General features: G+C 51.5%; 1 protein-coding gene across 1 annotated transcript in view; it reads right to left on the bottom strand.

The window, feature by feature from the left end:
* JPH2 (junctophilin 2) overlaps positions 1-27,223 on the bottom strand; it is a 65,037-nt gene that overhangs the window by 19,130 nt on the left and 18,684 nt on the right. Inside the window, exon 2 of the mRNA XM_032350600.1 lies at positions 22,687-23,482. Within this exon, the coding sequence (XP_032206491.1) occupies positions 22,687-23,482 (796 nt within the window). The remainder of the gene's footprint in view (positions 1-22,686; positions 23,483-27,223) is intronic.

The following is a 27,223-nucleotide window of genomic DNA, read 5'->3' as shown; positions in this document are numbered from 1 at the left end:
GCATCCACAGTGACCTCGCTCTCCGGCTCCCAGCTGGGTCTGGCCCATGACAGGCGCCAGCCAAGGGCTGGAGGACGGAGCGGTCAGGGTATTGATTCCCTGTCCCTCTTCCAGAGGGCTCGCTCCTCCACAGCTTACAGTCGCTGCCTCTAGTGTAACACATTTCCTCCCTTGGCCCCTTCAGACCCAGGACACGAATTAATGGCTTCCCATCATCGCTGGCCCTGGGCAGCTCAACATCCCTTTCAGTTTGTGCCCACAGGGTACCAACTTCCAGTGAGAAGATGAATAAGTTCTGGGGACCTAATATACAGCATGGTGATTACAGTTAGGTATACTGTATTATATACTTAAAAGGTACAAAGAGAATCGGTCTTAAATATTAACACCACAAAGAAGACCTGGTAATTACGTGACACACAGGAGGTGGTAGCTAATGCGAGGGTGGTGATCATTTTGTCGTATGTGAGTGAGTCACATCGACACGCTGTGTAGAGTGTTACATGTCAATTATAGCTCAATAAAGTTGGGGGGGGGGACCCAGTAGCTTCGTGAAACTGTCTGCAGTTGAATTCTCTGAATATATCCCTTCATGCCAAGACTCTTGACTGATTCAACGCTTTTCTATCTTTCAAATGTGCATATACTATGTCTATTCCAAGATAAGGTAAGTAAGTACATTTAACATCCTAGCATCTGAGTGCTTGGACTTTTAAAGGTATGATTTAATTTATTCCTGAAAACAACCCTAAGGGCTAGTACTTGTGTGTCCACTCAACAGACAGGGAAAGCTACGTAGCCTGGAAGTGCTCTAGACCCCAGGTGGGCCCAGCTCCCAAGCCTGTGTCAGCCCTGCAGGATGGGCCCTAGTGGCTAGTCCAGTCTCCCCTGCCTCCCCTGCAGGAAGAGGGCAAGGAATGGTATAAGACCCAAGTGGTCTGAGCTGGTCCAGCTCTAGCTGATGTTCTCCGGTGCTTTCTTGGAACTGGAAGACTGATTCAGGTATATGCAGCAGAGTGATATTAAACATGTGGAGCCACTGGTATGGGGGGGGGGGGCAGGGCGGGAGCATTGACCGTAGAGAGGCATGCCAGGTGCTTAACCGTGTAGTTGCCAGATCTGGAGAACCCCATCTTCTGGGTGAGAGGCCAAGTGTACAGGGCAGTAACAGGAGGTGGGGAGCACATAGGGAGCTCAGGGCAACTGCTGGCTGCAAACTGGTATCAACCAGAATATTTAAAAACTTTAGCAACTGGGATGATGTTCCTGGAATGTCCAGCTGGATACTAAACCTGGAAGTAAGTTTTCCTTCTTACACACCACCTGCTTCAGAAAGCCTTCCCCAGAGACTACCCCAGTAAATGTAATCTTGACCCACGGCGGAAGCCTCCTCTGCATCTTTCCCGTGCCTGGAGGATAATGTAGAAAGGCATTATTATGCTATGCATATGACCTCATGATCTAGCTCTTGCCAAACTTCTGGTCTTAATGCAAACCAGCCCTCCAGACAGCCAGAAATTTCCAGGTCCCCATGTGTGCTCTACTATTTCCACCTCCAGGGCTTGCACCCAGGCTGCTTCCATTTCTGAGAACATTTGTGTCCCCTCCCCCATCCCCCGCCTCCTTCTCTTTATCTGGTGAACTCCTACTCATCCTTCAGGACCCTTCCTCAGGAAAGCTTACCCTGAACGTCAGCTCTCTGCTCTTACAGTCCCCTGCACTTGGCTGCCAGGTCACTTGATCTTCCTCCAGTTAGTCTGTCAGCCCCCCCAAAGGAGCAGAAGCTTCACTGTTGTGTTTCTATCAAAACAGAAGCAAGCACGTAGCAGGTGCTCGGTAAGTACGCATCAGTAAATGTGTGCTATGGATTACATATTTGACTGTGAGACTCACACAGCTGCAAGGACCCTCAGAAAGTATCTCTTCCCATCTGATAACGATACGGTAAGAAGATGGAGAAACTGAGGCCTGGAGAGCCCTATGTGATGCTTTTCAATAATCAAAAATAAATCATGGTGATTGTTATCTCTGTTGCAGACATGTTAGAAGGGTCATGTACTATGTGAGAGGCTCTCATCTACGTGCTCACACATATTACTCCACTAAACATGAACAACTGGACGTGAGAAACCTGGGGCTCTGGACATTTCCATAACTTGCTCAGGGGCACACAGCCAGCAAGGGACGGGAATCCTGACAGTCTGGCTCCAGAATCTGTGTTTCTCCAACACTCCACTCTGCTCCACTCCATAGTGTGGCCACAGGCTTCTCGAGGGACAGCAGCAGCGACCAGCCCAGACCTAGGCACATAGTAGGTGCTCATGGAAACCCTGGGCAATCAAGCTGACATGAGGGCATGATTGCATACTAGGTATTAAGAGGGGAAATCCCAGACACCCCTTCCTGTCTCTTGCTCTGGGAACCTGCAAGACTTCAGACAGGCTAGGAATGGCTCTCTCCAGTGGGCCCCCCCACCCCCATCATCACTGCGCTCCAGGAGGAGACACAGCCTGCTGGGAAATGGCGCCACCTTTTGTTCACTCTGCTGCTTGGGTCCCGTCTAGCCAGGAGGATGTGAAATCCCTACGAGCCATCATCGTCCCCACATTACTCACAGACAACACCTGTTGGGTACCTACTCTGCGCTGAGCACGATGCTAAGACCCCTGCATGTGTTACTCCACTTAGGCCTCCCAGGGTTCCCGAAGGTAGATATCACTATCGATCCCCATTTTGCTGGTGAGAAAACCGAAGATGGAAAGGTTGTCCAATGGGTCCTAAATTTCACAGCGAAGAAAGGGGGAAAGCCAGGAATCCCAGGGTGGACGACACCAAAATAAGAAGGTGGGAACATGAGTTCGCGTTGGAACCAGAGAACCTGGTTTCGAACCCCAGCAACTCCTCTTCCAAGTTTCGTGACCTTTGCCAAATCACGACAAAGACAAAGACTGTAAATCCCAGTCTTACCACCTATAAAATGGGTTAGTTACAGCACTTAGCCACCATCAGAATTAGTGTAAGGATCAAGTGAAGTGTGTATTCATTCTCTCGTGACAAGTACCAACTATGTGCCAGATATGGGAGTATGGCCGTGAATAGGAGAAATTCCCCACCTGGAGCTTACAGACGGGCCTCGCCTAGTGCTTCATGCATAGTAGGTACCCATGAATGGTAATTGCTATTTTCAGGATTATTACTTAGAGAGTGATTTTTCTCCCCAAGGGTTGGACTTCCCACCTGGACTGCCTGCCCAAGGGCTCATAGACTTGGCTCCAGGAGTGCTCTGCACACCCCCTACCCCCACCCTGCATGGTGAGCCCGCCAGCAACAGCATCCCACAGGCCCGAGTCAGCAGACATCTCCTGCCTAAATAAGGACAAGGCGCCCAGGAGTGCTTTCTGTGAGCCTGAGGAATGTGACAGCTGAGGTCTCCCTGCCAGCACCCTCCCCCACCTCCGGCCTCCGGCCCCTCCCCAGGTGGGGCTCCGCCTATGGCATTCCAGCTTTTTCCAGAGCAGCCCCCAGTGTCCCCAACACCCCCGTTATCCTACTCCAGGCTGCTCTGAAAACTGATAAGGAATCTTGGGAAGGAATTCCAGGCAGCTACAACTGTCCCGAGGGCTGGGCATCTCTGCCACCACAAGGAGGGGGAGGAAAAACCCCAGGGAGGGACCAAACCCGGCCCCAGAGAATCACATCCCTTTGTTCAAAAAGCATGTCCAGAGATTTTATTGGGTCCAGGCCCTGTGCCAGGCTCCAGAGGGGAAGCTGACCCTGCTGGTGTCTTCCTCTGACAAAACTGTCATGGCAGTCCTTACTGGGATAAGTCTATGGGGTGGCAGAGGGGAAACACAGCTAGCCCAGAGATGGGATCAGGGCAGACCTCTTAGACAAGTTCATGCTCAGGCAGTGGTTGAGCGGGAATTCTGGCCACAGATGACCTGGCTTCGAAAACTGGCCCTGCTTCTTCCAAGCCGTGTGACCTTGAGCAAGCTACTTTCTTGCTTCTGTGCCTCAAGTTTCCCCATCTGTGGCAAGGGTGAAAAATAACACCAGCCTCACGGGGTTGGGAGGATTGCACGTGCTGATATGTGCAAAGTGCTTAGAGCAGTCAGAGGACTTGTGTCCTCAGGCTTTGTTTCGGGTGACCGGAGAGCCTCTCCAAACCAGGGAAGCTGAGGGTGAACGGGAGGCTGCTTATAATTGTACCCAGCGTGAAGCAGGTCTGGCCCAGGCATTCCGGGCCATGGGATCACCCCAGCCTTGACCACACCGAGGTGCCAAGTGAGGCTGAAGACTGGTAATGGTGTCTGTCCCTCTGTGAGCCCTGCATCACGGAACAGCATTCCAGCACACAGTAGGTGCAGGGAGAAAAAACAAAAAACAAAAAACACCCAGACAATGAAGGCATTTAAAACTGAGACTTGGTCCTGAGACCAAAGAAATATCAAGGGTTTCGATGCTTGAATTAGGAGCTGTTTATTGAGCTCTTCATGTGGGTCCATGCCTGGGCCCTGGGGTGGGGGCAGGTGTGTGGCAAGAATGGGGAGGGGAAAGCAGTGTCCCAGGGGAGCAAAATAAAGCAGCAAAGGATTCCCTTCCTGGTGACCAACCAGGGCTGGCCGGACAACGAGGAAGGATTTGGAGACAAGGCTCGAGACACTCAAAAGACGCTGTCAGGGAGGAGTCAGGCTGCAGGCGGCCCGAGGGAGGTGTTCACAGGCACAGACCCAGTGCAGAGAGGGCACCCTGGGAAGGGTATGGGGATCTGCCTGAGCAAAGGCTGAGAGGTGGGCAGGAGGGGGCCTGTGCGGAGTGGAGGGCATGTTGTGGTGGCTAAGAATCATGTCCTAGGACCAGGTCCCAGGGTCCGAGTCCCATCTTTGCTCCCTACGTAGGGGCTGACTTCCAGCAACTCCACAACCATACTTGACTTCACTTCCTGCAGCCATAAAACGGAGCTAACTATACCGGCGCCCTTCAGCTTGCGGGAAACAGAGATGGTGCCTGGGAGCTTCCGTTCAGTTGTGTTCAGTTGTGGGTATGCTGCAAATGCGGGAGCAAGCTCCATGAGGAAAGCATTTTTGTCTGTTTTGTTCATTGCTGAATCCCCAGCACCTAGAACAGGGCAAGGCCCAGAGTAGGTGCTTCACAGAACTTTGCTGAACAAATAGAGAGCAGCCGTTACTATGATTATCATCATTTCTATGCAGCGGTCGGCCTGGTCCAGCTGGAGTGGAGGAGGAGAAAGGAGCTTTGTGCACAGATGGGGAAACAGGCCCAGCCAGGTGAGGATGTGCCTGGTGTCCCGCGGCCAGCAAGTCCCAGAGCAGGAACTGCCTCCCTCAATGGGCTCTTCAACCCCACCTGGTCCACCCTTTTCTCTGCCCGCCTTCTGGAAGCATTTCCTGGGTGCCTCCCAGGTGCAGATCTCCAACAAGGCAACGGGATATAAAAAGTAGAGCCCAGGCCGTAGGAAGCTATAGACTAGCAGAGAAGACCGACAGGAAAATACTCCACTTTGGGATGCTCAGGCCTCTAGAGCCGGGAGCCCGGAAGGAACAAGATGCTGACAGCTGGGCTCTGGCCGCGTGTAGAGCAGGATGGAGGAACCAAGCGCCGGGTTAGCTGTGCACAGGAGCCAATCTTGTCACCGCTCTGCCCGGCTCTGCACGCGGGCATGGCACTTGGGTAGCATGAAAAGGGCCATAGTGGCGGTACACTCCCATCACGGAGGCCACCGGACTCAAGGAAGCGGGTTTCCCACCTGCCCACACCACCCCCTAGAGCTACTTCATCAGGACACGACTTCTCAGATTTGACGTGAACTACAAAACCTTAACTGAGCAGATTCAGACCGTTGCGTTTCACCTCCTCCCTGGACAATTTCTGTGACCCCCTTTGAAAAACAGGTTCCTAGCTGTGTTGACAAAAAGCTCTTGAGGTCTGTCATCCCTGACTGCGGCTCTCCTACCTACCGCAGGACAATTCGAGGAGTGGCGTCTGTGTACGAAAGGAAACCTGCAGTTTGCTCTATGAAGGAGGTGGGGGAGCAGAAGAGGGCCCCTCTTCTCCCTGAGTGTTGTCCTTGGAAAGTGACAGAGTCTTACTGTCAGCTCTGAGGCTGTGGTCTTAGTCATCACGTTCCTGTGAGCTGGTCCAGCAGAGAAGACAGGAAAGAAGTCAGAAATGGGTTTTCTGAAAAGAGGCAAGTGCAAGAGCCAAAGCACATGGGCTGTTAAGACTAAAACACACAGGGGCACCTGGGTGGCTTAGGAGGTTAAGCCTCTGCCTTCGGCTCGGGTAGTGATCTCAGGGTCCTGGGATTGAGCCCCACATCGGGCTCTCTGCTCAGCTGGGAGCCTGCTTCCCGCCCCCTTTCTCTGCCTGCCTCTCTGCCTACTTGTGATCTCTCTGTCTGTCAAATAAATAAAATCTTTAAAAAAAAAAAAAAAAAGACTAAAACACACACACACACACAGTTTAAGAATCTGGGAAAAGTTCAGCCTGACAATGTCAATGTCATGAGTGAACAAGGACCTAGAAAGGCAGATGATAAAGGACCTCGAAGGTCATGGTCACGGAGCATGGCTGAGACTAGTCAGTTCATCAGACCAGTTTCCTCTTCTTCTGGGCACACGCCTGCCTGCGGGACTGTTCCCCAGAGACCCTTGCAGGAAGGCGTGGCCGTGGGACTGGCCTCTGGCCAATGGAAATTAAGAGGACAGGACGAGCCCTCCTTCCTGGCCTGGCCAATAAAAACTACCCGCTTGCATTTATTCTGTGTGTTTTTCCTTTTCACTGGCTTCATGCAGAAGAGCATGAGGACCTTGGAAGCCAAGTGCTGAGGACGGCAGAACCATGAGGTGGGAAGAGGACTAGGCCTCCGAACTGCTGGAGAGCACGCTGCCCGCCGACGAGAGCACTGATTTTGAACTTTCCATGGTGGGAAGTAAAATTAGGCTTGATCTGTTCCACAGCCCCACATGTGAAGGAAGTCAGTCACTGACAAGCAATGAGTGAATGTCTGCTGTGTGCAAGGCTGTCTTAACATGGGTGCCTCTCACCCAGAACTCCACAGAATCTCGTTCCTAGAGCACAGACCCTTCAAAATTGGCTTTCCTTCTCTCCCTGAGACTCCGGGACGACAGAGAGGAGAAACCTGTCTCTTCAGGCCAATGTTTGTATCTGTGGAATACTAGCACTTGGGACCCAAATGACAAGTGACACCAGGACATTCATTAGGTAACACTGTTACTTTTTTTTTTTTTTTAAGATTTTATTATTCATTTGACAGCAAGCGAGAGAGAGAGCGAGCACGTGAACGCACAAGTGAGCAGAGAGTCAGGCAGAAGGAGAGAGAGTAGCAGACTTCCCACTGAGCAGGAGGCCGATGTGGGGCTCGATCCCATCACAACCAGACGCTTAACTGACTGAGTCACCCAGGCGCCCCAACACTGGTCTTTCAAAATTAAAAATCAACCACCCTGATTTCATCAATGAGAAAGTCTCCTTTGGTGCTTATTTGTGTATCTTTAATAAGTCTCTTATATTCCATTGTTTAGCAGAGAGAGCACAGCAGCAAGCAGCCTTGATCTGAGTTTTTTATGAGCAACCATCTGAAGGATGGTTTAATGATGTTTTTCTTTTTCTTGTATGTGTATGTGCCTTCCCCCCTCCCCAACTTTTTATCTCATGCTGGATTTCTATTTATGGTAATGATGTAAAAAGTTCCTTTAAAAAAATAAATGTAGGTTTAAAAAATTAAAAATATTTTTTAAATAGTAAAGAGATAATAAGCCAGAGGGTACGTGGATACAGCATGGCTTACGAAGGTACATCAGCGACTGGCATCCGGGAAACCCTGCCTCACCCCATGATGTCTCATCTCTGAGCCTTTGACTGTGGTCCTCTGCCGGCCCTTCCATGCTGATCTCGTCGGGCTCTCGTGGCCTTGGCTGGGGTTGAAATCATCTCCCAAAGGAGCTGCGGCAACAATAGCTGAACGTGGCAGCTGCGTGTGGCTGGGGCGTGGGAAAAGCTACGCAAGGAGACGGATCTGGGTTGGCTGTTTTTCCCAAGGCCAAGTAAAGGAGAGCTCAGTGCTCCAGGAAACAGAGACCCACAGAGGCAGGGACCTGCCAGGGTCACTCAGCACGTCAGTGGCAGAGGCCTCTCACCCTCGTCCCACGTGGATGGGAAGATAAAATGGGACGATGACTACAGACAGACTCCGATCGAGTCATTGCCCGTCGGGGATCTTATCCTAGAGATAGAATATCCCGCGGATGAAATGATGAGTGTCCAGCTTTATTTAACAAAGTAAAATTCTGGAAACAACCCTAATGATCATGTTCAGGCAAGAAGGTCCGGATTCAACAAATGATGACCCAGCTATATAATGGAATAAGATGCAGGTGTTAAAAAAAAAAAAAAAAAAAAGCTGACAAAGGTCTTTTCTGGGGAAGATACAGAAAGATCTCCAATACAGACACAGCAGAGAAGAAATCAAAGTTCAGAATAGGGGGCACCTGGGTGGCTCAGTGGGTTAAAGCCTCTGCCTTCTGTTCAGGTCATGATCTCAGGGTCCTGGGATCGAGCCCCGCATCAGGCTCTCTGCTCAGCAGGGAGCCTGCTTCCTCCTCTCTCTCTCTCTCTGCCTGCCTCTCTGCCTACCTGTGATCTCTGTCTATCAAATAAATAAAATCTTAAAAAAAAAAAAGTTCAGAATAGTATGTGTTAAACGTTACCTTTTGTGTAAGCAAGAGAAAATAGGAAATCCAAGTATGCATTTGCTCGTGTTAAGTGGAACCGCATGAAATTGCCATTTTGTAGGTCGGACATGGTCAATTTCATGGAATGCACCTTCATGTACGCACAGCGTTCACCGGAAGGAAAGGGAAGAAACCGCAAACAACGGTTGCCCGTGGGGTGTGGAGGTGTCCTCAACGGAGGACAGGGAGGGAGGCGGACTCCACAGTTTTATAACAGTGGCGTTCTGAACCACAGGAACATGTAGCCTATTTTAAAAAATAAAGGAAGAAATCATTCTGGTTCCAGGATGGCTCTTCTGCTGCATGAAGACTATCTCTACATCCACCCCAGCTGGGGTCGTCAGGGAAGAACTGTGCCGGCACGGAGCCTGCCCCAGGTTTACCCTGACAAATCCCCTTCTGGAGGGCCTGATCGGTGGCATTTCTGACTCTCTACCAGGTGGGTCAGAGCTCAGGGCCCCCTCACCCCCACCCTCTCAGCCAGGCTTCTGGCAAGCCCTGTGGGGTACAGTATAGGTAGTGGGCTTCCGTGATCTCGGGATAACACCCCTTTCCAGATACGGCTGCCGGAGCCAGGGCTGACGGGAACAGCGCTCAGCAGTAATGTGATAGCCCCTGCAAGTGATGTGGCTTGGCCAAAGGTGGCTCTGGAGATGGATTCCACTGCACCCCTCCTTCCCATCTGGGTGCCACTCCACACCCCTACTCGAGACATCAAGAGAAGCTCCCTGGCGTGACTGTGGGGACTGTGGAAACACCTTGGCGATCCCGGCTGATGGAAAAGCAGAGCAGACCCTCGAAGGCGGAGGCCAGGGGAATGGCTTGCATCAGCTTAGATTGGAGAGGAACCCTGCGGTGGTTAAGAAGGTTTTTACAGTTTTTACAGAGTAGACATTCAGGTACTCACCAAATATCCATTTCCTCCACCTTCCCCACTCCCATGTATAGGAAAACATGTCTGGCTAAAAATATTCATCTTCCCAGACTCCTTGCACACAGGGACGGCCATGAGATCCACTCTGGAGAATAAAATGTAAATCCCTGGGGTGGGATTCACTCCCCCATGAAGGGAAGCTGTTGCTTTGTGGCCTCGACTCTGGGACGCAGAGGTGAAGCTAGGGGTGCAGTGGCCGTCTTGGAGAACGACAGAGGACACGCTCTCAGGAGGGCAGAAGGGAAAGACACCTGGAGATGGGTCCCTGCGGGCATCCTGGGGCTGCTGCGACCCCTGGCCCTGCCTCCCTGGTCTCATGTGAGGTCCGCCCAATGGTTAAGACACTAGAGGCAGGCTGTGTCCCCAGCAGCTGAACACCATTCTAATTGGTCCAGTCCTGCAGCTAACTGGGCTAACTGGGACCGGTGCTCAGAAGCCACAGAGAGCAGAACATTCTTCTGGTTTTAGCAAACCCAAACGTCAAAGTTGGCCTGGACCTTCCCAGGAGGGGTGTCTCCTACGCCCAGAGATGCAGAGGCCGTGACTGCAGGGCCGCCTGGCAAGGATGACGGGAAAGGCGCTCTGATCCTGGCTGGGGCTGGACCAAACAGCCTTGCTTGCTTTAATCATACCCACTTTGGGAGGTGAGGAAAGGACCCCAGGATGTGTGCCCAGTTATGTCTGGGTGAGGCTGCTGCCCTACCATGACCAGCAGGGCCCTCCCCACACTGTGCAATAGGGCCGTCAATGGGGGACACGGGCTCCCTCTGCGCCGTCCAAGGCGGCAGCTGTCGGGCACTGGACATGTGCCTATGCAACTGAAGAATGGAACTTTCCCTTTACTTAATTTCATCTAATTTAAATTTAAATTGTCACATGTGGCCAGTGGCTCCCATGTTGACAGAGTGATCCGTCCCCGCCCCAGCCCCACACTCGGTCTGGCCTCTTCTACTGTCCTCTCCCGCTGCCTCCCTGCTGCTCCCACGCTGAAGCCTTCACCTCGCTCGGCTCACAGACACCCCACTGCTGACCCTCTCATCTCCTTGGTGTCAACTTCTCAGCGAGGCCAACCCTGACCACGTGGGTGAAAAGGCAGCTCGCCCCCACCAACAAGCTCCCTCATGTACTTACTCTGTCAGCTGTGGTGTTTGCCTCCTCAACTAGAATTTCAATTCCACGAAATCCGGAATCTTTAGCTTTTCTTCCCCCCCAAGAGCCTAGAACGCTACCTGGCCCATAGAAGGTGCTCAGTAAATATTGGCTAAATGTGTAGGAAGGCTTACGTGAGTCAAATAGAGGACGCTTCCCATCGTGACATGTTTGGGACCTAATGTTATGTCCTGAGCCTCACCCCGTGCTGGGTGCCATGTCAGGAGCTGGTATCTAGCAGTGACCATGGCAGGCATACCTCCATACCCTAGGGAGTATACAACCTAGGGAAGACGGGGACGAGTTCGGACAATGGCAGGGGGTGGTAGCAGTTGAGGGAGGGGCACCTAACACAGGGAACCCGAACGAGAAGGGAGCTCTGAGGAAGAAACGTCTGCATTGAGTGAGGCCTGATGACGACAAGGTGTTAGCAAGCTAAAGATTAAGGGAAGACCATTGCAGGCAAATGGAACAGGATGTACGAAGGCAGAAAAGAGAACGGCCCTTTGGAGGAGCTGTGGCTGAAGGGGAGTGATGGGGAGGGCAGCGTGAGATGGGGCTGGTGGGGTAAGCTGGAGCCAGCTTAGAGGCCAAAGTCAGAAATCTGAAACTTCTTATAAGCAGATATACCTGACCCCATGTCACGTCTCCTGGATCTTCTCGTAATCTCACCCGCTGCTGTGGAAGCAAGTTCCACATGTGAAAACATCCCCCCAGCACTGCTGGTGTCTCACACCAGCACAGTTTTCTGCTTTCTGCCCAGAGTCTGCTCTGATGCTGCAGGAGGCCCAGGAGGCCCCATGCCCCCAAGTGCAAGCACACCAGGGAGTGGAGGAAGATTTATGTCCCCAGGGGATGTCTTTGGTGAAGTGGGGGGCTAGAGTGGGGGAAGGAGACAGGGTTTTGTCCACCCACCGTCCGTCCCCCAGGTGCACAGTCTTATGGGGGTTCTGTACTGAGGACCCAGCCCAAACCACTCCCTGCAGCCTACAGTGATGCTTCTCTAACATGGACTTAGACTGGTTCTTCCTTCTTCCCTGTTTCTACTCTACCCACTCACCGCCCCCTCACCTTCTCCTTCCTGCATTACCTCCCACCTCAGCTCTCTGCACCCAAATCCTTGCCTCAGGCTCTGCTTTCAGGGGAACCCAAACTAAGAGCCCCAGGGAAGTTCTGCTTACCCAAGTGGCATGCTCCAGCTTACATTTATAAAAGCTCACTCCAGCTGTCGTGCAGAGGAGAGTACAGGGCAAGAGGAGTGAAGAGCTGCTGAGGGGCCCTTTCAGTGGTGCAGTAAGAGGGGCTGGTGGCCAACACTCAGCTGGTGGCCATGGAGACAGAGGGAAGGGTCTAGGGACACTTGCATCCCCCTCAGGACCAGAGGCTTGGTGGCAAGGTAGGTGATGTGGGAGCTTGGCCTGAGCCTGCCTGGCTGTGAGAACCAGCTCCGCCAAGTTCCATCCCTCAAGTCCAGCCTGGCTCTGGGGCCCAGTTGCAAAGGCGCTATTTTTAGAGAGCTGGGTGTTTACTTGAAGGATTGGAAGACTGGGCTTTATTTTTATCTCCTCTCCCAATGGCAGGACTCACTGGTGTGGACTTAGGAAGTCAACTGGAAGTTGGACTGGGCTTTGGAAACCCAGGGGAGCAAAGTGGCTTGCACCTGGGAAAGAGGAGCTTGGAGGAAGAGCCTGATGGCCTCTCCGTGTTCCACTCGCCTGAGTTTCCGATGACAGAACAGGCCACGGCCTCTACACACCAAGCACCTGCTGAGCGCCAAGACCACGCAAGCCCTCTGTGCGCATCACCTCATGGAATCCTCACCATAACCCGCGAGGCAAGGCCGACACTGTCCCCATTCTACAGATGAGGAACGTGAGGCTCAGAAGACCAAGGACACGCAGCCAAGTAACAATGTGGGATTTGAGCCTCAATTTCTCCATCTCCCCAGCCTATGGTCTCAATTGCTCTGCCGGGCAAAAAGGAATGGCCAGGCACCAAGTTCCTGGCACAGAATATCAGACTGGCAGGATAATGACTTGAAATGTTCAAGGACATCCTTTTCCAACTGTGGTTTAGGGGGCCCAGTCTGGATCTGAGAATTCAAAGCCTGATGTTGGGCCTTTGGGCTCGTTAGTTTCCTCGCCTATGAAATGGGTTATTTATTACACATAAACAATCCCTCCCTCATGAGGACTTAATGAGATGATGCACATAAAGGGTATCAGGCACAGAGCCTGGCATGTGGTGGTGAGAATGGGCACTGTCCTAAGCACCATCCTCTCCTATGCCCCACAACGCAGGTGCTCCCATGATCCCATCTTAGAGACACAGAAAGGGAGGTGCAGAAAGCTACAGGAGAAGTCACTTGCCTGCGCAGCCACCAGTGTCTGGGACTAGAACGCAGGCAGCCCACCCCGGAGCTGAGCCCTTGACCACTCACTCTATGGCAGCTCCGGTCATTCTCATTCTGTCACTGTTATTCCAACACCCTGTGTCCTGGCCCTTCTGGCACAGATCTCTGACTCCCTTGTGCTGCTGGAGCTCAGCTCAAGTGTCAGGGTCAGGGGCCAAGTTGGCCTTTCCACTGGGATGCGGGAAAACACTTGCATTGATAGAAAGCGCCATTTTTCTCCCAAATGTGCAGGCTATTGGCCTATCTATTCTCTGAGTCTGCTATTGGGGCTAAAAAATAAATCAAGCTGGAAAGGTTCTGGAGAGGAACTGTAAGCCCAGTTCATAGGGCTAAGGGTCGGGAGAGAAAAACATTCCTTTCCATCCTCTAGAGCCCTACGCTCTTCCTAGCTGATTTACTAAATGTGACCCAGCAGTCAGCTAAGGTTTCACCAGAGTCCTCCAGCCATGACTCTCTCTCTCTCTCTCTCTCTCTTCCTGCTTGGCCCCTCTCTCTGCAAGACCCTGGCGGGTGGCCATCCCTTTCCAGGCCTCAGTTTCCCCATCTGTGAAATGAACACATTGGGCTGTGTCCTCCCTGAGGTGCCTTCCAGCTCTGACCAGTTTCTTCTGAGGAATGACAGGAGCTCGCTGGGTCTCTTCTTAGGTTTCCCACTCTCTAAGCTCGGAAGGCCTGGCTACCGCCAAGTACACTGCCCCATAGTTCGAACATCTCGCTGCCAGGGGTCCAGGCAAGGTCTTCTCTCTCCCCAGACCACTCAGCTCAGAGGCCAGCCTTGGAATCACAGCTGCCTCGTGTAAGTCACAGGAGTCCCACTCTGACAACTCAGGACATTCCATTTACCCCGGTCTTCAGTCTCTGGGAGCAAAGAGATTTTGTCCACTGGCCATTCTCCAAGGAGGGAAGTGACGGAGGGCAGAAGTCGAGTGTCAGGGGCCTCTCCAACATTTCAAGGCCATCTCCAGGGAGTTGAATCCCCCTCAATGGAACCCCACATCCGGGAAGAACTAGGAGGCAAGCCAAGGACAAGCTTTTCCCTCTATGAGCATGGGTAGTTCACGGTGGTGAACACCTGGGTTTACGGAACACCTGACTGTCTTCAAATAATTTGGCAAAGATGCAAAAGACTGATAATACATGGTGTTGGTGAGGGTGTGAGGAAAGCTGTCCTCCTGAGCACTGGTGGTGGTGAGGGGAGGGTATAAATTCGGTGCAACCCTTTAGGAGGTTGGTTGGTTTCTGGTAATCATGAAAACACATTCTTTATGACTTGGCAATTCCACTTGCAGGAATTTAACCCACAGATGTGGGTCTGTACGAGCAAGGACAGGCAGCAGGCTAGCAATCTGGTGCCCCTTGCAACAATTATTCTTAAATATCTATTGAACATATATGATCAGGAGACATTAGACAGGGGTGGTTTGGATTGCTACTTGTTTGCATTAATCCATTCAAATCCAGGACTAGAACACAGGTAGCCCACCCCTTGAGCACTTGGGTATTGGGGGAGAGAAACCAGCAAGATACCTCTTGACAGTAAATGCCAAGAGTCAGTCCCTTGCAAAGACCCAGATGGACTAGCATCATATTTCCAGTGCATTCCAAGGCTGGTCAGATGTCCGTGATGGAGTAAGACGGCTGGCTGAGCCACTCCCTTCACCAGCATACTCCTCTGGGAGCAAGAGTACATGTCCAAGGATGTTCACTGCAGCCCTTTTGTAATCATGAAGGCAAGAGATGGTTTTCATCTCCATCAAGATAGATCTGGTTAAATAAATCATGATACTTCCAAACTGTGGAATAGTATGCAGCTGTTAAGAAGAACAGGGCAGATAGATGGGCATAAGATAAAAAAAAAAAAAATCTCAAAACATATGACGTCGAAACAGTAAGCTAAGCACATTATGTAGGTAATCCTAGTGGCAAAAGCAAAGAAAAACAACACCGCAGAATGGATAAACGGAAGAGGGCTGTGAGTGACTCTTAACAGTGGTTACACCAGAGCGGTGGCTGAAAATGGAGTAGGAGAGGGGTTTGATTGCTTATCTCTTATTGTTCTGAATGTCATTGAATTTAACAAGTATGTTGCCCTGAACAATGGAAAAAGAGAAAAGGAAGAAAAGAGAAAAGAAATGAGGGGGGGGGGAGGACAGAAGCTCAGAGTATGTGACGCGGCAGATGTAACGGCTAAGACCGCGGATCCTGGGGCCGGACTCTCAGCGCAGCATGGGCCAGCTGTGTGACGTGGAGCATGTTAAAGCAGTCTCTGTGCCACCAGGAGAACGAGCTGAGTGAACGCAGGCGGGCACCTAGAACAGTGTCCGCACACAGTAGAGCTGACGCTCTAGCTAGAGTTCATAGCCCACCCTACTCTGGCTCTCGGTGGCCTTCGCAGCCTTATCTCCAGCCTCCTCGACGCCCGCTCCAGCTCCCCATGACTCACGACTCCCAAAATACACCACACACGTTCCTACCGCCATGCCTCTACCTGGAACGACCTTTCTCTCCCTCTTGCCCATCTGGCAAACCCTCAACCAGCATCACCCACCACCACAGCGAGCTCTCCCAGACCACCCGGGGGCGGTTCCTTGTTCTTTCCTGGGGCCTCCCTCCAACCCACCGTGGGCTGTGAAGAAGCCCTGTCCCTCTTGCCGCTAAGCTATGAGTCCCCGGAGGCTGCTGACCCCACACCGACCGATGCGCTGGTGCCCCGTGCCCCAGCCCGAGCCTGGCACAGAGCATGTGCTAATCAGTTTGTGACAGAAAACCTGCCAAAGGTCAGATAATGGTTAAGAGCATTTGAGAACCAGGTCTCCCAACGGTGCCATTACTCAGCTGAATTATTTGAGATACTTAACTTTGGTTTCCTCATCTGTCAAGTGGTAATAATTGTACCTTCCTCATAGGGTCATTTTGAGGATGAACTAAGTTACTACATGTAAGGAACTTGGAATCCTGCCTGGTTCCCAGAAATAAGGACGATTATGGATATCCGTCAAATGAGAATCAAATGAACAGGCTCAAACACAGGCAATTGCCAAGACCCCCACTGACACCTAGTCCAAGGCCAGGTCCTCCCCCCTCTGGAGGGGTCTGGATACACCGGTGGTGCTGGAAATGAGTGTTGGCAGTGCAAACCCCAGCCTCAAACAGCGCCAGACCCGTCTTTCTTCGTGGCTGGGACAAACCTCGGCCAGGTGGATACGGGTCTTCCGAACCTGGCAATCTCTTGCCAATGTCTTTTTAACAAAAAGAGAGCAGACTCTGGGTTTAGCACCATTGGTATTAACAGGGTGACTTCTGTTTCAGAACCTGATACTGGTTTCCCACTTTCAACAGAGATTAGAAAGTCTCCCTTTTCGATAAATGTACCTAAGTGCTTTTAAGTAAGTTGATTTAAAGATAGAGATAAAGAAAGTCAGCAGAGGGAGTAGGGAATGCAGCAGGAAGTGGGAGGTGGCACACAGCAGAGGCGAGTCTGGGAAACACAGTTGGAAGGACTGTAGAGAAGACAGGTCTTCCCTCGGGGCAATTTCATTCTCAGGGCGGACTCTTCGATCTGTACAGATAAAGGATTCAGAGTAATAGCTTATCCTGCCTTGCATACCAGCAACACAAGAGGCCCTTTATATGAGCTAGGTTTTTTTTTTTTTTTTTAACTCTCTTCAACACCATTTTGAAGAAGGAATTAATTTAATCCTCATTTGACTCAAGAGGCATGTGAGGCTCAGAGAGGTAAAGTAAGTTGCCTAGGGTCACACAGCTTACAGGAAGCTGAACCCAGATTCAAACCTGGCTGCTCCCAGCACCACAGCCCATGCTCTTAGCTAATGTACCACATGTTCCTGCTCTTCTGAGAAATCACCTCCCAGTGGTAACCTGCTTCGGACTGAACCCTTGTCATATCATTATTTTCCTTTCAGAGATGAGAGAACTGAAGTCTGGAGATAAGGTAAGTACCGCAAGCAGAAGGCAAGGCCAAGGCAGTGCTCTTAACCACTCCCTGTGCTCCTTACGGAAGGGAGCCATTTATCATCAGTGCTGGCATGACATTCAGAAACATTCAGACACTCCCCGAACACCCAGCTTTCCCTCCACCAGGATCCATGACCTTAAAAGGCATCACAAAAAGAGTTTTCAGCCACAAAATCCTAAGACCCGAGGCCAGCTCTCCATTGACCACGTAAGTGGCTATGGGTGTATCTTTGACTCTTTCTGCACTTCCATCTTCCCATCTTCTTGGGGAAGGAGTCAGATTATGTCCTAGAGCCCTGGGTGGGTCCAGAGCGACACAATGGGAGCCACATGTGTCAATTTTAAATTTTCTAATGGCCACATTCAGAAAAATAAAAAGGCACGGATAAATTTAATAATTATGTTATTGATATTATTAATTTAGCAATTATGTAATGATACATTTTATCCAGCTCAATACCCCTGAAACATAGTCATTTCAACATGTAATCAATAAAAGAATCATTGTAAAATTCGTGGGTTCCTTTACTCTTTTTTCTTGCTAAGTCTCCAAAATCCCATGTGTGTGTTTCATACTTAACAGCACATCTCAGTTCAGATCAGCCCCATTTCCAGAGCTCGGCAGCCACTGAATGGCTGCCATATTGGACATTGCAGGTCTAGAATCTTTTCCGGTCCACAGTCCATTTTAGAGGGACATGACGCCTCAGTTTTCTCTCTTATCCCTGGGAAAGCTCTCCTGATCCTAGACTCTGAGCCGACAAGTTCCATGGAAGCCCAGGACCAAGAGCTTGAGGCCACACCAAGAGGAACCCCAGGTCTGCCTGAGCCAGGGAGGCTGGTGGCTGCTAGAAGGCTCCCTGTTCCTCTGCAGCTCAATTACTCACCAAAACTTCTGCAGGAGAGACAATCCTGCTTTTCCTCCTAACCCAAAGATTCCCTTAATTGGAGATTCAGTCTGAGCGTTCAACCAAGCCAGGGAGCTGCCCCCCACATGGTAAGGGCCCTGTAGGCATACAGGACGTGTTCCCTAGACACACAAGGAATCCAAATCCCCCGTGTGCCCCCCTCCCGGCAGAGCTTGTGGGGGGGGGCAGACAATACCTTCTCACTCCAGAGATGCAGTTCCCAGCTACGGGCCTGGCAGCCTTCTCCAACTGAGCTTAACATCGTCATGTTCAAAGGCACAGGCCTTGGTGACAAGGACGAGGAGGTCAGGGAAAGAAAGGGGTGGGGGGGGCAAGATTCTGCCTCCAGCAGGTGAGAACTTGGGGAAACCCCTCCTTCTTTCCAAGCCTCTACGTCCTCACCTTTGAAATCGAACAGGTTAGATGATGACAATGACTGCTTTTGCTGCTGGCTGCTCTGTGCCAGGCATTTTAGAGGCAACGGCTCACCTACACCTCAAAACAACCCTAGGAGGAAAGAAGATCCAGGGCTCAGAGTGGTGAAGCCCCTTGGTCACACAGCTTTCCAGGAGGGGAGCAAGAACTCGAACTCCCCATCTTCTGAATCAAGAGCCTAAGCTCTTACCTCTTGTAAGCTCTGCCCTGTCCCAGGGTGGCCCAGGACAGTCCAGGCTTATGCCTGTCACAATGATAGGCACTTGGCCTAATAATGAAAAATGTTCCCTTTGGAAAAAGGGACAAAACTTCCTTCCAGAAGAATTCCAGCTAATGAATGTTGATACTCGTCCCTCTGGAGCTTAATTCCAGACCTTTCTCTCTCTCAAGTGTGGACTGAACTTTAGTGTCTGGATTCCAAAAAACAGAGTATGGAAAGGAGGAAATAGTAACTTTATAGCATAGAAACATGGCAGACACCAGGTGTTCAAGGTTAACGTCATCTGTGACGAGTCATGTTGAGGCCACGTGTCCCTGATACGATATGTTAAGGGCATCTGACCTCCTGTGGTCTTCTTCCCCCAGGCCTATACCCTCAGTGTAACAATGAGACAAACATCAGATAAACAGGGATGTTCTACAAAAATGCCCAGCCAGTAATTCTCAAAACTCAAGGTCATGAAAAACAAGGGAAGGCTGAAAAACTGACCCAGACCAGAGAAGACTAAAGAGACATGACCACCGCGTGCAATGTGGATACCAGAGGAATATGGAACGGGAAATGGGCAGTAGAAGGAAAACTAGTGCAACTCAGACGAAGTCTGGAGTGAAATTAACAGCAATGTACCAGTGTTGGCTGTGACCAATGTCTTATGGTAACAGAAGAACTTAACACTAGGGGAAACTAGGCTGAGAGTAGGGGTAATTTTCTTAAAAATTTAAAATACCTTCTTTTCATCTTAATGATACTATCTGTGCACATATTCACAGCAATTTAAAGTGTAGCAAGTTCAGAGATAGCAAGATGTGCTGGTTCAAGCTTCAGAATCAGAAATTTAGGACCTGGAGCGTTGGTTCTCCCACTGGCTTGCCAGGCGGTCTCAGGGCATATTACATTCCTTCTCCGGGCCTCAGTTTCCACATCTGTATAATGAATTCACTGAACGATGATGATGACTAGGTGATGCTTACTGAGCCTTTGCTAGGTGTCCAGCACTGTGGTGGGTACCGTGATGTGCCCCCTGGTTTCCTCTTCAGGATGGGAGGACTTATTTCTCCTCTCCTCCTCCTCCCCTAGCTGCTCAGAGGGGCACCAGCTGTCAGCCCTGCCCAGGGGTGGGGCTTGGCTGAAGAGAACCCTCCAGCCCCAGGTCACGCCCCTTTCTGGAGGGTAGCTGCAGCCACCACAGAGGGTGTAAAGACCCAGCACCCTCTCCTCAACTAGGGACAACTCTGAAGGTCATTTCCATGGCGGCGCACCCCTTGCGGTTCACTGAGGCCTTTGTGGAGAACACACTGCAGCCCAGTGTCTCCCTCTGTCCAGCCCAGCTTCCTTCCCTTCCTCACAAATATTGCCCCACGACAAACTCACCCCACGACAGGACTGTAAACCACGGGACCTGCGCTGCCTTTCTTAACCCTCAGACTAACCCTATTTTTATAGATGACATAATTGAGGTTGAAGACGAAAACTGATTTGGCCAAGAACGTGTAACTAAGAAACGGTGGCGCCACGGTTGGGCAAACTGAAGCTCAGACCCAAACTCATGCACCCAGGTCTCTGAGCTAACAAGGACAGAACCAAGACTTGGTCCAATGTCTGTTTCCTCGGAAGACCACAGTACCACAGCCTCCAGCCCAGGCCACTTAGAGCCCCCAGCAGGATTGCTATGGGCACCAGGACATACGAGTGCTGTTCACCACTGTCCCACCACACCCGCCACCCTCCCTGCAGCTCACTCCACATCTGCAGGAGGGGAAGAGTAACAGTACCTACCTATTTTGAGATGTTGTAAAGATTAAGTGAGTTCATTTATGTAAAGGCCTCAGGACAGTGGCACATAGAGAGCCCTTTATAAATGGCAGGTTAAAAACAAATCACATAAGGAACATAAAGTTGCAAATGTGAGACATTGTAAGAAAACATCCATGCAGTAGGTGCGCCTGGGTGGCTCATTGGGTTAAAGCCTCTGCCTTCAGCTCATGTCATGATCCCACGGTCCTGGGATTGAGACCCGCATCGGGCTCTCTGCTCAGCAGGGACCCTGCTCAGCTCTCTCTGCCTGCTTCTCTGCCTACTTGTGATCTCTCTCTCTGTGTCAAATAAATAAATAAGATACTTTTTAAAAAAGAAAAGAAAACGTCCATGCAGTCGAGTGAGGTCAGCCTCTAACAGGGGCCTGGGCTCCATCAACTCCCTGAGGAAGTCAGGCTGGACCTGAGCTCCGAGGGAGGAGTAGGAATTAAATGAGCAACAAGGGGGAGGAAGAGCAGTCCAGGCGGGGAACCAGCAGCAACAAAACTCTCAGGCAGAAGGAACTAAAGAGGGATGACGCAAGGCCGGCATGACTAGCTCGGAGACGAAAATTCAGGTCCAGGGCAAGAATGGTAGAAAATGAGGCTGAATAGAAGTGTAGGAACCAGATTAGGAAGGGCCATTCATTACCTGGGTGATTTGGGACAAGTCACTGTATCTCTGTAAGCCTCACTTAACCCATGCGTAAAATGGAAATAAAACCAGAACTTATCTTATAAGGTACCATAAGGAGATTAAATGACTCCATATTTGTAAGTTACTCAAACAGTGCCACATACACAGCAAGAACTATACATTTTGGAGATAATATTAAGACTTTTTCTTTCTTTTTTTTTAAGATTTTATTTATTTACTTGAGAGAGAGAGAACACGAAAGGGGAGAGGGTCAGAGGGAGAAACAGACTCCCTGTTGGGCAGGGAGCCCGATGCGGGATTCGATCTCGGGACTCCAGGATCACGATCTGAGCTGAAGGCAATTGCTTAACCAACTGAGCCACCCAGGCGCCCAAGACTTTTTCTGAAGTACACTGAGAAGACATGGAGGAGTCTGAATATGGATGAAAGGGTGGGTGCTGCATGGTTAGGAAGGTAAGTGGACTCAGGGCTAGTAGGTAGTTGGGTGACTGTAGCTGAGTGAGTGGAAGAGAGATGGATTGCGGAACAGAAGTTATGGCTGGGCTCTAGAGGTGGCTGGCTGGCTGGATGATAGATGGGTGCCTGCAGGAGAGGGTAGGTGGGTGGGAATGGATGTTGTTTCGGTTGATGGAAGCACGGTTGGGTGATGGGAGTGACTGGGTAAATGGAGGAGACTGGGCGGATGGAGGTGGTTAAGCGAATGAATGCATGGACGGATGTTAAGACGGATGACGGGGTGGATGGAAGAAGTAGAATGAATGTGGGTGGTCAGTGAACAAGGGGATGGGGAGGTGGCCGAATGGTTGTCTGGACGGGCGTCCAGGCGGTTGGGTGGATAGGTGGGTAACTGGAAGGTTGGGTGGGTGGAAGGGGGGAAGGTTGGACGGGTGGATGGGGGTGGACGAGGATGTAGCTGGATGCATGGGTGGCTGTCCAGAGAGATGGCAGAGAGGCTGAGTGAGGGGTCGTTGTCCTTATGGAGGGGTTATTCAGGAGGTTAGTGCAGAAGTTAGGTGAAGGAGGGGCTGGGTGAGGGAACAGATGACTGGGTGCCTGGATGGGTGCCTGGCGGCTGAATGGGTACACAGAAAGTGGAGTGGGTAGGTGGGGTGAAGAGATGGCTGTTCAGGTGCCTGTTAGCCCGGATGAATGGAAGGGGTAAGTGAGTGGGCGGTTGGGTGAATGGGTGGGAAGGAGTAGTTAAGTGGATGGACGGATGGACAGTTAGGTGAGTGGATGGATGGATCGACGGACAGACCCACAGATACGGGAACAGAAGCGCCTCCAGTTGACTCTCTAAAAGTCACGGGGTACCCCTGATGGTGAAAGAAGCAGAACAGGCTTGGAGCCTGGGCCTCCCGGGTCACCCGGCCCGGAACCCCTTCCCCAGCAAGGCCCACTCCGTCTGCGCCCAGCCCAGGGCCTACCTGGAGGCGGCGATCTCGGCCTTCTGGCGCGCGATGGCGGCGGCGCGCTGGGCGCCCTCCACGCTGTGCTCCACCTTCTGGCGGACCTTGTTGCTCTTGAGCGGCAGCACGCGGCGCTTGGTGCCCTTGACCAGCACGTTGTGGCGGTACTTGCCCTCCTCGCGGTGGCCGTCGGGCAGCGTGGTGCAGCCGTAGCCGTGGCGCAGGTTGTCCAGCCACTCGCCCTCGTAGCGGAGGCCGCTGGAGCGCTCGCTCACGCCGAAGCCCGAGCGCTTGTCGTTCTTCCACTCGCCCATGTAGGTCTCGGTGGTGGTGGCGTCGATGTCGGCCTCGAAGGGCGCGGCCTCGTCGGCGCCCTCTGCGCCCTCGGCGCCCTCGCCCAGGCTGGCGGTGGACGCGGCGTCGCTGGCGCCCGAGCTGAGGTCGCTCTTGAGGAAGCTGACGCGGCTGCGCTGGCTGCCCAGCGACGTGCGCGACTCGGCGCGCCTCAGGCGGCCCAGCAGCGCGCCCCGCTGGAAGAGGCCGCCGCCCTTGGGCGCCCGCGCCGCGTCGGCGTTGGCCAGCAGGCTGAGCGCGAAGCCGCCGCGCGGGATGGCGGCCGGGGGCGGCGTGGGGCCGTCGGGGGCCGGCGAGGAGGGCGAGTCCGGGGCCACCGTGCCGTTGCTGTGCTCGCTGCGCAGGGACGAGAGCGACGTGCGCAGCGGCGAGCGCACCACCACGGCCATCCCGTAGGGCACGCTCTGGCGCACGCCGTAGCCGTGGCGCATGCCGTTGGTGAACTGGCCCTGGTAGGTCCCTGCGGGCGAGGAGAGGGCGCGTCAGTGGGCGGCTCGCGGGCCGGGGCTAGGCGCCGGGCGGCAGCGGGGCCGGAGCTAGGAGCTCGCAGGGGGGAGGGCGGGCGAGGCGCGGGTGGGGACGGCGGGGGGCGTCGCGGAGCGTGCGAGGACATAGGTGCGCAAGCCGGAAGGCGATCACGCGGGCTTGTGGATACCGCGGGTGGTGGCAACGCGCAGGGGGCACAGTGGTCGAGGCAGAGTGAGGCTGTGGGAGTCACGGCGGTGTGTGAAGCGGTGTGAGCGGGCCAGACCGTGGGGTGCATGCGGTTAAACGACTGTGTGAGGACACAAGTGGACGGCCAGGAGTTTGCGCGATGGTGTGACTATTTCCCGTGGTGGCCCCACGACAGGGTCACGCTGGGCGGGACAGAGTGAGGTCACATCAGTGTGTGAAGCTGTGTGAGCAGCTGAGATCCCACAGTGCATGCCGTTAAACAGGTGTTTGAGGATACGAGTGGGTGGCCAGAAGCAGTTTGCACAATGGAGGAGATATTTCTATTGGTAGAAACACAGCAAGGTCACAGGTGTGCAAAATAGGGTGAGTCAGTTTTATTATTTTTTTTTATTAACGCATCATGTATAATTTGCTTCAGGGGTACAGGTCTGTGAATCATCAGTCATAACACAATTCACAGCACAGGTGAGTCAGTTTCAAAGTGTGAAGATGTCCAAGCAGCTGAGGTTCAGCAAGTGTGAATTGGAACGAGTGCACAGATTTTGAAACACACGAAAGACTGAACATGCAAAAGAGTGAGTGGGCAAGGCAGTTTGTGGGGTAATGGCAATATTTGCCTGTGTGGGAGTGTGCAAAGCAGTGGAATGTGCTGAATCATGAGTGTGCAAGGCTGTGTGTGCACAGAGGGTGACTGAGAACACATAAGTGTGACATAATGGGATGCAACAAGGTCACGAGAGTATTTGAGGTCTTGAGTACATAAGGAAGGGTGCAAAACCATTAGAAATTCAAAGAGGATGGAGTTGTATGAGCAGACACATCTGTTGGTATGTGAGGTTAAATGCATGTGCATAGTCATCCTATTGCGCAAGGTGACGTGCATGTTCAAGTTCATGAAAGTATAAGACAGTGAATTTGCAGAGTAGTGTGAATGCTGGAGAGCATGGAACTCTGTTGGAAAGCATGCGGAAGTGTGTATCTGTGCAAGGCCATATGTATAGAAGACTTTAAGGACATGCATGTCAGTATCTTTTGACTATATGAGATCAGAGTGTGCAATGCAGTGTGTACACAGTGGGGTAAGTGCCCAAGTTCTTAGAGGCAACATTGTGGGTGTGTGGAAGGTTCTGGGTGTGCAAGGCTGTCTCAGTTTTAAGGCACAAAGTGATATGTAGCACTTGGGGCTGAGTGTATGAGGTTGTGGGCATTAGGGAAGCTAAGACTGTGTGAGACCATGGGTGTGTGTAGGATAGTAGTGTGTACAAGGAGATATCGCAGTGGAGGCCCTGTGTGTCCATTAGTGTGAGCACATGAGCTCCTGGGAAAGAGTCTACGTAAGTAGTCCGCTGAAAGCCAGTCCCTGCCTTCGTCTTCATGCCTTCAGCACGTAGAACAGTGCCTGCCATAATGTTCACTGAGTTAAGGGAGGAAATTCAGAGCCTTTGTTTTAAACACAATCTCCTACTTTACCCTGGTTAACTAAAAAAAAAAAAAAAAAACAACAAGTGGCTTTCTTCCCAGCAAATGCCCAGGGTGGGTAGGATATTGAAACGATGAGCCAGGAAAGGGATTCCTAAGCTCAGCCCAACAGGTGTGCTTTCCGGCCTTTGCACTGGCTGTTCCCCCTGCTTGGAGCTCTTTTCCTCCAGATCTGCTTGCACTTCCACAAGCACCCAGGTATCCCCAATCTACTTCTGTTTTCTATAGTATGTATCCTTTTCTAATATATCCTATGACTTAATTATTATATTTATTGCTTTTCTCTACCCACTAGAATAGAAGTTCCATGAGGGCAGGGATCTTTCCTGTTTTGGTCTCTCATGCAGCCCCAATAGTTTGAATAGGGCCTGGCACATAGAGGTGCTCCATAAATATTTGCTGATTGATTGGCTGAACTTGTCTGGAAACTGCATCTCATTGTGTGACCTTGGGCAACTCTCTTTCCTTCTTAAGGCCTTAATTGCCCTGTCTGGCAATGACTGTATTGGATGAAGCTCTCTAAAGTTTGACCTAACTTTGAGATACTGGCCTTCTAGAAATTGGGCACCGTGACTTTGCAGGTGGAGGACAGTGTGTCCACGTGAATCAACTCTGCCTGGTCCCCCCCAGCACAAGCTGTTCCAGCTCAGGCCTCCAGTCCTGTCCCTCCCCCAGACCCTTCTGCATGAAGAGATCCCATTAAGAGTCACGTATAGTGCCCAGGGCTCATTGAAAGGTGGGTTCTGTGATGATGCTTATTTACAGAAGAGGAAGATGGTGATCTGAAAGGTTAAGTGACTTGACCAAGGAAGCAGAATCCAAACCCAAGTCTGTCTGATGCCCAAAGCTCACGCTCTGAGTCCACAGTTCTCTATCCTGGCTCTTCAGAAGCTTTAAAAAAAATCAATTTCTGGGGCACCTGGGTGGCTCAGTGGGTTAAAGCCTCTGCCTTCAGCTCAGGTCATGATCCCAGGTCCTGGGATTGAGCCCCACGTCAGGCTCTCTGCTCAGCGGGGAGACTGCTTCCCCCTCTCTATCTGCCTACCTCTCTGCCTACTTGTGATCTCTGTCTGTCAAATAAATAAAATCTTTAAAAAAATCAATTTCCAGGCCTCACCACCAGAAAATCTAGTTTAATCTGTTGGGGAAGGTCCCCAGGTCTTGCAGCCTCTCTGTACAGCAGGCAGGAGCAGCCATCAGTGAGAGGGAGGGCAGAATTCCCTTCAATGACTGCCGTGAGAAACCAAGAGCATAGAATATGAACCGTAAAAGGGCCAAAGAGAAGTGGAGAGAGACAGAGAAAGGAGCTATCACTGGGCATGATCTCAGAGGCAGATATAAATATGATCTCCATCACAGGTGGAGTGGTTCAGAGAGGTTATGTGACTTGCCCGAAGTCACCCAGTAAGGAAGGTGCAGAACTGGGTTTGAAACCAATTCAAATGGGTGTGTGGGGCAGGTGCCGAGAACAGAGAAATGAGAGCGTGGTGTAGGGCATGATCCAGTTGGGAGATGGATCGATGGAAGACTAATGTGTTCCCATTTCCAAGCTCATTCCCGTGTGGTCACGTTGTATGAGAGGCAGAAGGACAGATAGAGATGAGAAGCCCAAGATAAACTGATCTCACACATCATCTCATCTGGAGAACCTCGTTACTTCTCCTGATTCTCAATTTGCTTATCTCAAAAATGGAAAAATAATACCCACTTTTTAGGGTTCAGGGAGAAGATTAAAAAGGAGACGACAACAACAAGTGAAAACGACCCAAGTGTCCATCAGCTGGCAAATTGCTAAATGGATGGACAGGTTGTCGGGCTCACAGTAGAGTACCGGTCAGCAGTAAAAAGGAACAGACTACTGATTATAGGGCGTGGTTCTCGAAAACACGCTAAGTGAATAAACCAGAGACGAAAGAATACAGACTGTGTGATTCCGATTACATCGAAGGCTGGAAAAAAGCTGATGATGCTGAATGACAGAAAGCAGATCTGTGGTTACCGACCAGGGCTGCGGGCAAGAGGGATCCACTTGCAAAGGGACTTACGG

Source organism: Mustela erminea, chromosome 7 (genome assembly GCF_009829155.1).
Source record: "Mustela erminea isolate mMusErm1 chromosome 7, mMusErm1.Pri, whole genome shotgun sequence".
NCBI classification, from domain to species: Eukaryota; Metazoa; Chordata; class Mammalia; order Carnivora; family Mustelidae; genus Mustela; species Mustela erminea.
This window is presented reverse-complemented; position numbering and strand designations above follow the sequence as displayed.